The 13240-nt window shown below is 37.8% G+C and overlaps 1 protein-coding gene across 13 annotated transcripts in view; it reads right to left on the bottom strand.

Moving 5' to 3' along the window:
• Window positions 1-13240, bottom strand: part of kirrel3a (kirre like nephrin family adhesion molecule 3a) — a 532195-nt gene that overhangs the window by 94351 nt on the left and 424604 nt on the right. For all 13 annotated transcript variants that reach the window (XM_073915104.1, XM_073915110.1, XM_068224013.2 and 10 more), the window contains one exon: window positions 5659-5809. In XM_073915104.1, the coding sequence (XP_073771205.1) occupies window positions 5659-5809 (151 nt within the window). The remainder of the gene's footprint in view (window positions 1-5658; window positions 5810-13240) is intronic.

The following is a 13240-nucleotide window of genomic DNA, read 5'->3' as shown; positions in this document are numbered from 1 at the left end:
ACGCGGCGGAATAAAAAAAAAATCAGGGCTTTTATTTTTTTTGACGGCTTTTGTGAACTGTTGCTCGGGTTTAGGGGAGCGAGCAGGCGGGCGAGTCGATCGGTAAAATTGGTTGGGTTCAGGGAAGGAGGAGGGCGAGTCGGCCGACTGGCCGGTCGCGCAGTCAATCATCTGGTCAGTCGGACAGTCTCCGGCGGGTTCACGCGAGAACAGTGCGAGCGCGGAGAGGCGTCTGAGGTGCGAAAAAGCGCGCAACAGCGGCCTCTCGCGGATTCGCGAAAACAAAAACTGCAGCCGTACGTACCCGCCAGGACGTATTCCGCTGTCTCCAGAAACGTCCACGGGATTACGTTTCCACAATGAGCCTGGGTTGGAAATATAATTATCTAAACTGGCAGTGGGTGGATTAAATGACCAAAACAAGACATTCTGGTACATAACGGACATTTTCAAAGAAATATCTGACTTCAACATTATTTTCAAGAATGTTCACTAAGCATGTTTCTTAAATATTTGCAAACATATTATGGTATTTTAAAAACGTACATACAGCACCTTTGACACGCAACTCTTTGTGTGAAAAAGCTACATGAGGAAAATGTTTTCAGTAAACAATCCCCAGGACTAGTGGAAAACAACTTTTGCACACTCTTCCAACTGCCACAAAGCAGGCTTCCATCATGCCACCTCACTTAACAGCTGTCTTGAATGAATATTGATGCTACGCAGCGTCAGTAAAGCGCCTGTGGTGCCGGCTGGAGGTCCCCGTGGCCCGACGCGGCCCAAAGGCTCTTGCACCTCTCTGCTTTCAGTCATCACTTATTTAGCCAGCACATGTTCCTGGAGCGCCAGGCCTACAGCGGCTCTCCACTTCACTGAACTGCTTCCTCGCGTTAGAGCCGTCGCATCTCAAACCACACCGCAGCACAGACACGCCGTAAATTATTCTGATAAAGAGGCTAAAGGGAAGTTCAAGTGAGCCGAGAGACAAATGAATCCTGACAGCAACAGTTAGCTTATTTGTAGCAATTTTCAGCGGGTTGCACATATACTATCAGTCAAAAAGTTTGGAATTATTACTTTTCATGTTATTGAAAGAAGTCTCTCCGGCAGCTTTCAGAATGTGAAATGGGTCAAACGCACTCTGACATGTGCTCTAACCCGGTTATTGATTTCTGCGCAGATTCTACATTGCGGTATTACATATATTGAACTATTGTATATTTGATTCTTACATGTTTCTTGTTATTATTCTTTGATCTCTCTTTTATATTGACATTCAAAATGGAACAAAGTAGAACTTTCGCTGCACTTGAGATGTGCAACAAAGTTACATTTAAAGTGGAAGATAAGTTATTCAGGTTTACATTATTTTGTAAACTGGTTTCCATTTTAATTAAATATAAAATATATTTAATAAATAATATATTATAATATATGAAATAATATATATAATAATTAATATATATATATATTATGTAAGCATAAATAATTATAATCAATAATGTACATTTACATTTACATTTAGTCATTTAGCAGACGCTTTTATCCAAAGCGACTTACAAATGAGGACAAGGAAGCAATTTACACAACTAAGAGCAACAATGAATAAGTACTAAAGGCAAGTTTCAGGTCTGTAAAGTCTAAGAAGGGAAGTGTTAGTAGTTTTTTTTTTTTTTTTTTTTTTTTTTTTTTTTTTTTTTTTGTACAATTAGTGTGATATTCAAAGAGGCAATTGCAGCTTAGGAAGTGAAGTGGAGACTAAATAGTTGAGTTTTTAGTCGTTTCTTGAAAATAGCGAGTGACTCTGCTGTTCTGATGCAGTTAGGGAGTTCATTCCACCAACTGGGCAGATTGAGCGTGAGCGTTCGCGAAAGTGATTTTTTCCCTCTTTGGGATGGAACCACGAGGCGACGTTCATTCACAGAACGCAAGTTTCTGGAGGGCACATAGATCTGCAGAAGTGAGTGCAGATAAGAAGGTGCTAGGCCAGAAGTCACTTTGTAGGCAAACATCAGAGTTTTGAATTTGATGCGAGCAGCAACTGGCAGCCAGTGCAAACGGACTAGCAGCGGAGTGACATGTGCTCGTTTAGGTTCATTGAAGACAACTCGTGCTGCTGCATTCTGGAGCAGTTGAAGAGGCTTGATAGAGTTAGCTGGAACCCCAGCTAGTAGTAATGTAAACATTTTGAAGAAAAGGACATGTTTTACTATAGTTTTTAGAGCTAGGACACTAACATCTTGGAACATCGTTGTGTCTGATGTCACAGGATTGGTTCGGTTCTCTCAACAGAACAGATACAGTGATAGAAATGGGCTGAACATGAAGACTGGACAGCCTAATTTATGAGATGCGTGTGTAATATATGAACATATATTTATTTAATAACCCCTTTTCATTACAGATCGTTTGATGCAGTTTGGTTTACTCTCTGCTATAATCTGCCAGACTGGGTTTAAACAATGGTTTCAAAAAGGTTTGGTACAGACATAATTAGGGTGAATACTTTCACTTTTCACTACCACAGCTGCTCACATCGGTTCATGTTCAAACCAAACTAAGACTGTTTTTTCCCATGGCAGGTTTTTACATCCTTCATTCATGTTGAGAGATCGAGTTTATCGACTTGAAAAGGAAATACACTCGCTAGCCACTTTATTAGGTACACATAACTAGTACCTAGTTGGACCCCCTTTTGCCTTCAGAACTGCCTTAATCCTTTGTGGAATAGATTGATGATAGATGGATCCATGCTTTCATGTTGTTGATGCCAAGTTCTGACCCTACCATCTGAATGTTGCAGCAGAAATTGAGACTCATCAGACAAGGCAACGTTTTCCCAATCTTCTATTGTCCAATTTTGGTGAGCCTGTTTGAATTGTAGCCTCAGTTTCCTGTTCTTAGCTAACAGGAGTGGCTCTTCGGCTTCTGCTGCTGTAGCCCAACCGGCTCAAGGTTGGACATGTTGTGGGTTCAGAGATACTTATCTACATACCTCGGTTGTAACGAGTGGTTATTACTGTTGCCCCTTTCTATCAGCTTGAACCAGTCTGGCCATTCTCCTCTGAGCTCAGGCATCAACAAGGCATTTGCGCCCACAGAATTGCCGCTCACTGGATATTTTCTCATTTTCAGACCTTTCTCTCTAAACTCTAGAGATGGTTGTATATGAAAATCCCATTAGATCAGCAGTTTCTGAAATACTCAGACCAGCCCATCTGGCACCAACAACCATGCCACGTTCAAAGTCACCTAAATCCCCTTTCTTCCCCATTCTGAAGCTCGGTTTGAACTGCAGCAGATCGTCTTGACCATGTCTACATGCCTAAATGCACTGAGTCACTGCCATGTGATTGGGTGATTAGAAACTTCATTAACGATCAGCTGGACAGGTGTACCTAAAAAAGTGGCCGGTAAGTGTATGTCTAATCCACAGACGTGACTTAGTAAAGCATGAAGTCTCGTATGATTTTAACCGTTGCATTAGTTTGAATGTAAGTACCCCAGTCAGGCAGTGCTGGAGCAGCATGAGAGAGTGGACCAAAGTGCATCAAACAAAAGGTATTTAAAAAAAAAATAGAAAATCCATTTTTGAACATATTAGACACAACATTGATGCTTGTACTTGCATCAGCTCTGCGATGTACGTCATTGTGTTAAATTAGACTTTAGTCTAATTTTAAACACTGTAGTGTTTGTGTCAGTTCTTTCCTTCCACTGTATCTGTTCAGCTGAGGGAACGGAACCAACCCCATGACATCAGACACAGCAATATTCCAAAATGGCAGTGCCTTTGCGCTAAAAACTAAAGTAAAACGTGCCATTTTCTTCAAAATGTTTACATGAATTGAGTTTGTTTAATATATTTTTATTAAAATGAAAATACATTTACAAAATAACATAAACTTGACTGGCTGCTTTACTTTCACTATAATTAAACCATTACCATTACATAACCGAAATATTATAGAATTTTTACAATAATTAATGCCTCATTAAATGTATTTTCAAATGTAACTCAGTCCTGTGACGAAAAGATGATTTTTTCAGCATTATTTAGTGTCACATGATCTTTCACAAGAAGTTTGTCAATTGGTAAAGTTTTGTTCCTCGCCACCGTCTTGCATGGTTTGGGGCTTGTGGAGCTGCACTTTGATTCAGCTTTGCTTCAAAGGAATAAAGTAAAGTTTATAATGCATTCAAATAGAAATCACTTAATTCAAATGGTAATAATAATTAAATAAATTATGTTGTTTTTACTATACCTTCATTAAAGCCTTGTTAAGCATAAAAGACCTCAAAAACATTCCCCCAATAGTGTAGTAGAAGTAAACCTGACTGATTTGGATTCATTCATTCATTCATTCATTCTCCTTTGGCTTAGTCCCATATTTATCAGGAGCTCCACAGACAAATGAACCGAGAACTATTCTGTTTTACGCAGCGGATGCCTTTCTAGTCGCAACCCAGCACGGGGAAACACCCATACACACTCGCACTCAATTTAGTTAATTCAATTCACTTGTAGCGCATGTCTTTAGACTGTGGGGGGAGCTGGAGCACCCAGAGGAAACCCACACCAACATGGCGAGAGCATGCGTACTCCAGACAGAAATTCCAACTAGTTCAGCTGGGACTCGAACCAGAAACATTCTTGCTGTTAGGCGGCAGTGCTAACCACTAAGTCACTGTGCTGCCCCTGGATTTATTCAATTGTGATTAAGTAAAAAAAGCATTTCATTCGCTCATATGTCAATGACATCAACAAACCTAACCAATGAGAGGCTTCGCAGAGAGGAAAGAGGCTTAGAGTAAAACTTTTCCATTGTTTTCCGTGACAAAACGATTTGGACTGAATCCACAGGAGCAAAAAAAGCAGTCATTTTTACGCTTTCAATTCATAAATTTGAGCTCCATTGTGCTGAGGCGTCTTCCTTCTGGGCAATAAAACCGACTTTACAGACATGAAGAAAGCAGCTGTCAAAACTTGTGGATCTTTCAATATGATCTATTTTCTGCTTTATTAGTCAGAGCTAATATCTTTCAACACTTGAGAGAGCCGAAAGGACGCCTTTGTTCCCTGCGCATACATTGTCAGAAATATTTCATCAAATGCTAATCTTCGCGCTGAATTAGTTAAGGCCTTTCATATCGCCGCTTTCAGATACACTTTTGACAGCGAAGCTTACGACTGCTATAAATAAAAATAAGCAAAACGCTCGCATTCGGAAAGAGGATCCGCTCGTGTTTCAATTCTTCAGTGTTTAAAAGCTAACAATTAGCATTTGTGTCCACAACAACCGGCTTAAAGCTTAGCAAAAAAACACGTCTTCCTGTTTTGCATGCATGCTGAGAAACTGTCACTTTTACAAATGCTTCTCCGAGACTAAAAACAACAAAAAAATGGTGTCAAGCCTTGTGTGTCTGTGTGCAGCGAAGTACGACATGTGCTCAGACATCAGATCGCATGCATACACAACGGCTGTTTGGAGGAAGAAAATAGGACAGCACATAGCGGATTTTCACATGTGAATAATTTATCGGCGCAGACAGGAAAACACAAGAAGCGCTCAGAACAGAATGCAGGTCGCGGGATCTGAAAGGGGAACTTGAGCTTGTGTGTCTACTGTTAATTATGTTTGAAGATTCACTCACGCTGGATGTCGATGGTGACCGTGGCCTCTTTGCCGTTGGGCGCTGCTTTGTTGGAGGCCCGGCAGGTGATCTGCTGACCGCTCTCGATGTTCGAGGCTGAGATGTGGAGCGTGCTCACCGTGCTTTCTCTTTTACCATCTCGCAACAACGTCTGCAAGAAAACAAACACATACAGTTGAAGTCAGAATTATTAGCCCCCCATTTATTTTTTCCCCCATTTTCTGTTTAACGGAGAGAATATTTTTTTTCAGCACATTTCTAAACAAAATAGTTTTAATAACTCATTTCTAATAACTGATTTATTTTATCTTTAACATGTTGACAGTAAATAATATTTTACTATAATGAATAGTATTCAGCTTAAAGGGCAATTTAAAGGCTTAACTAGGTTAATTAGGTTAACTAGGCAGGAAAGGGTAACTAGGCAAATCATTGTATACAAGGAATTGTTCTTTAGACAATCTGAAAAAATATTCATAGCTTAAGGTGTCTGTTAATATTAACATGTACAACCTTGAGGCAGATGGGCTACAGCAGCAGAAGACAACACCGGGTGTCACTCCTGCCAGCTAAGAACAGGAAACTGAGGCTACAATTCACACAGGCTCACCAAAATTGGACAATAGAAGATTGGAAAAACATTGCCCGGTCTGATGAGTCTCAATTTTTGCTGCAACAACTGGATGGTAGGGTCAGAATTTGGCATCGACAAAATGAAAGCATGGATCCATCTTGCCTTGTATTAATGGTTCAGGCTGGTGGTGGTGTAATGGCGTGGGGGATATTTTCTTAGCACAGTTTGGGCCCATTAGTACCAATTATCGTGTCAACGCTACAGCCTACCTGAGTATTGTTGCAATATTTCCAGTAATTTGTTGGCGTATTTCCAGTGCCTTGTTGAATCTATACCACAAAGGATTAAGGCAGTTCTTAAGGCAAAAAGAATCCAATCCGATACTAGTAAGGTGTACCTAATTAAGTGGCCGCCGAGTGTATATATTAAATCTAATTTAGTCCTGTTTTTTTCAGCATCATTTAGTGTCACATGACAGGGTTCAACGCTAAGGATTTTTTGTACTGGTCCGATCGGGCAAGTGGCTTAGATTTTTACTTGCCCTGCCAAAATTTTCACTAAGCCCCACCAAAAAAAAAAAAAGGGAAGTTAATAGCTATGTTTTAGCCGCAAATTTTACATAATGTGTCAAAAATAAAGTCTGCCAATCTAGAATTTCAATACTTAAAAAATTGTTAATAAAAGTGTTATGCAAATAAAAAGAGCAGTATAGAAAATGTGGAGGTATTTTATTGCGGTTCGAAATTATTTAACAAAAAGTGGCTGACTTGTCAAACTGACTGCAAACTTTGCAAAGCATCACTTAATTTTTTTTGTTGCGATGTTCACACATAAATGTCTACTTGCAAGACGTTATAGAAACAGACATTTTCTTTTAGCCTTATAATTTGATGTTGCTGCCATGTTGCTGTTTCTTTGTTGTACTGGTTGTTACCAGGTTACTGAAAAAAATAGGATGCTCAAAACATCAAATCAGAGAAGAGGAACCAGAAAGCAATATGGTGTTTACGACATCACAGAGAAGATAACATTTAAAGACTTAAACGCACAAACTTAAAAAGCAAGCAATTGACAAATAGTCGCAGACAAATTAAATGTTAGTAACAAGGCAGCACTGTCCCAATCGGGCCAGTAATGATCCTGTCGACTGTCCCAAGCGTCTCTCACGCTGGCCCTGGGCCACCGGGCAGTCCTTATAGTTGAGCCCTGCATGATCTTTTAAAACTCATTCTGACATGACTTTTTGGTGCTCAGTCATTCATAATGGTTATTATCATTGCAGAAAGCAGTTTTGCTGCCTAATTTTTTTTATTTTTCAAAAGTTCAAAGTTCTATTCTTTGAATGCTAAACTAAACAAATGTGTCTTCAACTGTGCTACAAAAACCCTAAAAAGACAATGTCTCTCAGATGTACAGGGAAAGACTATTCCACAATTGTGGCTACCACAGCGATTGCGCGGTCAACTTTCGATTTCTTTTTAGACCTTGGAACAGTCAACAGTGACTGATTACGTGATCTGAGTGACCTGGTCGATATATGAGACCCTAAGAGATAGTTTGGGGAAGAGTTGTGTATACCTTTAAAAGCAGGAACAACATCTTAAAATCAATGCTGAACTTGACTGGGAAGCAGCAAACAGAAGGTAGTATTTGGCCATATACATGTGTATTTGTAAACTTAATGTGAAATCGATCTTCAATTTTAGCACTACATGCAAATTCACATCAATAAGAATAACTGTTCTGCATTTTGTTTTATGAGATATTTCAAGTAGGAGGATTATAGAAGTGGACAAAGCATTACTGTTAATGCCACATGCATGCTGCTGAAAAATCAAATCACCTATAGATCATTTTAAGGGATGTAAATAACAACAATGGCTCTAATCTATTTCCTGTAGTACATTTTTATTTTCCATAGCTTCCAATAATCCAAAAAGTGCCACATAATGATAATGTTATGACAGCTGTTTTAATTTTAGGATACCATTGAACTGTTTTTGTTACCGTTACGAAATAGTTTGACAACCAGCAGGAAATGTTCATGTGCCAATGACGTCACCACGTTGAAATGGTCTATTAGAGCATAAAGGGGTAGTTCACACAAAATGTGTCCAAACTTGGTCCTGGAGGGCCGGTGTCCTGCAGATTTAAGCTCCAACTTGCTTCATCACACCTGCATGGAGGTTTCTAGAAAGCCTAGAGCTTGATTGGCTTGCCCAGGTGTGTCTGATTGGGGTTGGAACTAAACTTTGTGGAACACCTGCCCTCCAGGACCGGGTTTAGACACCCCTGCACTAACCCTCCACTTGTAATCTATGTGGTATTTGTTCTTCTATCAAACACAAGAGAAGATATCTTGAAAAAGAAGATTTATTTTTCCTATTATGGAAGTCAATGGGTCCCAGCGACCAGCATTCTACAAAATATCTACTTTGTATTGAACAGAATAACAAAACTCGTGAGGTAAAGTAAATGGTTAGGGTGTTTCCCAGTGATGGGTTGCAGCTGGAAATTCATCCGCTGCGTAAAACATAGCCTGATAAGTTGGCGGTGGCAACCCCAGATTAATATAGTGACTAAGCCAAAAAGAAAATGAATGGATAAACGAATGAATGAACGAATGAATGAATAAATTAATAATTAAACAGACAAATAAATAAATATATAAATAAATAAATTAATGAATTAATAAATGATTAGAAAAATCAATAAATAAATAAACACATGAATAAATAAATTGACAAATAAATAATTATATAAATAAATAAATAAATAACTACACAAATTAATGAATAAATAAAAAGACTAATGAATAAACAAATACATAAATACACAGACAAATAAATAAATAAATAAATAAATAGACAAATAAAAAATAGACAAATAAATGAATAAATAAAAAGACAAATAAACAAACAAATACATGAATAAATAAATAAATAAATAAAGAAAGAAAGAAAGAATTAGACAAATAAATACATAAAAAGATAAATAAACAAAAAACAAATAAATAAAAAGACAAATAAAAAAATAAATAAATAATAAAAAATAATACTAAAATAAAATAAAATAAAATAAAATAAAATAAATACATGTTTAGAACATAAAAACCAAATATTATGACCTTCCCCTGGGATTTTTAAGAACGGTCACAAGCTTAAACAACAATCTCATTGCTTAACATGCTTAAAATAAGTGGGCATGGCAACACTGCAAGAAAATTTAACGAAACAGACACCTCTATAAACAATAGTTCAGTTAAGTTGGTCAAAAATAGCACCTACCAAATGTGCAGGATGCCAGAGCATTACTATGACAACCAATAAATCAATTACATGCACTGAACGATAATTTAAATATTTACATATGAGAATTTACACTTGTCCAGTTGCATCTGGAACGAGTCTCAAAAGTGCTTTTCAGTCAGACTCGGAGGACATTCACACCTGATGTTTTTCACATGTGGACCAGCTGTCTGATCAGAGAAAACATGCGAAGTGGTTAAGCGTAAATAAGCCCAAAGTGCAGCACTTCGCAGATGGTCAACAGTTCGTTTTTTTACACACAAAAAACAAGCTAACAATTCAAGACGATAGACCATCATTGCTCTTGAGTGTAGGTCAAAGACGGAGCGCAGACCTCGCAATCAGCTCCTCTCTGTCGGAGACCTCTGAACAAACCATATACCCAACAACCCTTGAGTCTCGAGCACCAAATCAGCAGGCGTTGAAGGCCTGAGAGTATTTCTGAGAGTGGACAGGTCAAAGTACATAAATATGAGAACATAAAAAATACAACATGCATAACAGTAGAAAGCACATTATCACAGGTCATAATTTTTTTAAAATTAGTGAATAATATAGATATAAATAAAACATAGATAGAACAAAACCAATGAGTGGTGGGCAAGTAATGTAATGATAAAGTAAGGAGAGTAATAATGAAGGAAAAACAACAACAATAACGTTAATAAAAACTACTACTACAACAACATCAACTACTACTGCTAGTTACTACTACTACCACAACCACAACTACTACTGCAACAAAAACTACTGCTATGACTACTACTACTACTACAACAACTACTACTACTACCACCATCACAAATACTACAACAGCTACTACAACCACAACAACAACTACTACTTCCACCACAACTACTACTACCACCACCATCACAACAACAACTACTACCTCAACCACAATTACTGCTGCAACTACTAATACCATCACAACCACTACTAAGACTAATATACCAACAGCAGCAGAAAGTTCTACTACACATACTACTACAGCAACAGCTAACAGCTACAACAACTACTACTATCACAACCACAACTACTCCTGCTCCTACTAGTACTATAATCACCACCACCACAACTACAACAACTACTACTACCACAACTACAACAAAAACAAAAACAACCACCACTGCCACTACTACTACTACTACTACTACTACCATAACCACAACAACAGCTAATACTACTACTACCACCACAACTACTACTACAACAACAGCAACACAAACTACTACTATTACTACCACCATTACCACAACCAAATCTACAACTACTAATACTATTAAAATAGCAACTACTACTATTACAACTACCACCAACACCAAAACAAAACCACAACTACTTCTACGACAACAACACTACTACAACTACCACCACCAACACAAAAACCACAACTACTACTACAACCACAATTACACAAACAACACTACAACAACTCCCACCATGCCCACCACCCCAAAAAAACTACAACTACTAGAACTACAACAGCAACTACTACTACTACTACTACCACCACCACAACCTACACCACAACAAAAACAAAAACAACAACTACTAACATAACCAAAACTACGACAACAACAACTACTACTACTTCCACTACTACTCCCACAACCACTACTACTAAAACACCCACAACTACTATTTCAACAACAACAAACACTACTACTACTGCTACTAAAATCACCACTACCAAAACCACAACTACTACAGCAACTACTACTACGATCACCACTACCATCACCAGTACAACAACAACTACTACTACCACAACCGCAACTACTACTGCAAATACTACTACTACCACCACAACCACTACTAAAACTACTACAAAAACAGCAGCAGAAAGTGCTACTACATGTATTACTACAGCAACTACTACTGCTACAACTATAACAGCTACAACAACAACAACTACTACTACTACTATAGTCACCACCACCAAAATACAACAACTACTACAAAAATAACTACTACTACCACAACTACAACAAAAACAACCACCACTACCACCCCTACTACTACTACCATAACCACAACAACAGCTAATACTACTACTACCACAACTACTACTACAACAACAGCAACATAAACTACTACTACTACCATCACCACCACCAAAACTACAACAGTAACTACTACTACTCCAATTACCACAACCACCAACACCAAAACAAAAACCACAACTACTACTACGACAACAACACTACCACCACCAACACCAAAAAAAAAAAAAAAAAAAAAAACTACTACCACAACCACAACTACACCAATAACACTACTACAACCACCACCATCGCCACCACCCCCAAAACTACTACAACTACAACAGCAACTACTACTACTACTACTACTACTACTACCATCACCACCACCACAACAAAAACAAAAACTACTACCACAACCACAACTACGACAACTACTACTACCACTACTACTACCACAACATCCACAACTACAGCAAAAACAACAAATACTACTACTACTACTACCTTCATCACCACAACTACAACAACTACCAATACCACAACAACTACTACAACTACTACTACCACAACCACTACTACTACAACACCCACAACTACTAACAACAACAAACACGACTACAACAAAAATCACCACTACCAAAACGACAACTACTACAGCAACTACTGCTACCATTACAAGTACAACAACAACTACTACAGGAACTACAACTACCATTACCACCAATATCACTACCACAACTACAACTACATCAACAACAACTACTACTACTACTACAATGACTACAACTATTACTATTACCACTACTACTACTTCAACAACAACCTGAATAATGACTATGGAAGAAATACTACTACTACTACTACTACTACTACTACTACTACTAATAATAATAATAATAATAATAATAATAATAATAATAGAAATAATAGAAATAGGATAAGTCAGAATAGTAATAATAATAATAGCAAAAAGAGATTAGATAGTTAATACATGGATACATACATACTAGGTTTGAAAGTATTTCTGCCATGTTTGCTTTATCAGGCTCCCTCAGTATTAGTTCTTCATCGGCGCAGAGGTTACACACACATCACTCACAAAGCAGCGTTATATTACCTGCACTTCTATTCAAGCCATTGTGGAGCAGTCGTGTTTATAGAGGAAAGATTATTAAAAAATTGGTACAGATATTTGAAGGATATTGACTTCATCTAAAACACCCTACTGCCTCGCAGCTCTGACAGATTCTCTCGCGGAATTAATCAAATAACGCAATAAAAGAGTGCAGCTCCATTCCTGGAGAGAGAGAGAGAGAAGAAAAAAAAATGAAAAATTCAAATCTCTTGTGCTTTCATCATCTGACATTTTTTCTAAAAGGTAACTGTGTTATGATGAGACGAGGCTTTGCAGTCATTAGACATTCAGTGTGTTCGGTTATAAATCAAAGTTTCAGGCACAAAAATCAAAGTTAAACTCAATCCAACATGCAGACGTGTGAATATTTCACTGATTCCTGAGAAATGAAACACCTGTGCTTCCATATATATCTGCCATTAGTTGTGAAAATGTTCACGTTTACGCTTTCTTTATATGTGAATGGAACAGTTCAGCGTCTGCTCGTTTTATTAACATTATTAAATCACACTGTAAAACATTATCATAATTACATCGTATAACTCACTACATTTGTACTTCTTTAGACCATTAATCC

Source organism: Danio rerio, chromosome 10, assembly GCF_049306965.1.
Source record: "Danio rerio strain Tuebingen ecotype United States chromosome 10, GRCz12tu, whole genome shotgun sequence".
Classification (NCBI taxonomy): domain Eukaryota; kingdom Metazoa; phylum Chordata; class Actinopteri; order Cypriniformes; family Danionidae; genus Danio; species Danio rerio.
This window is presented reverse-complemented; position numbering and strand designations above follow the sequence as displayed.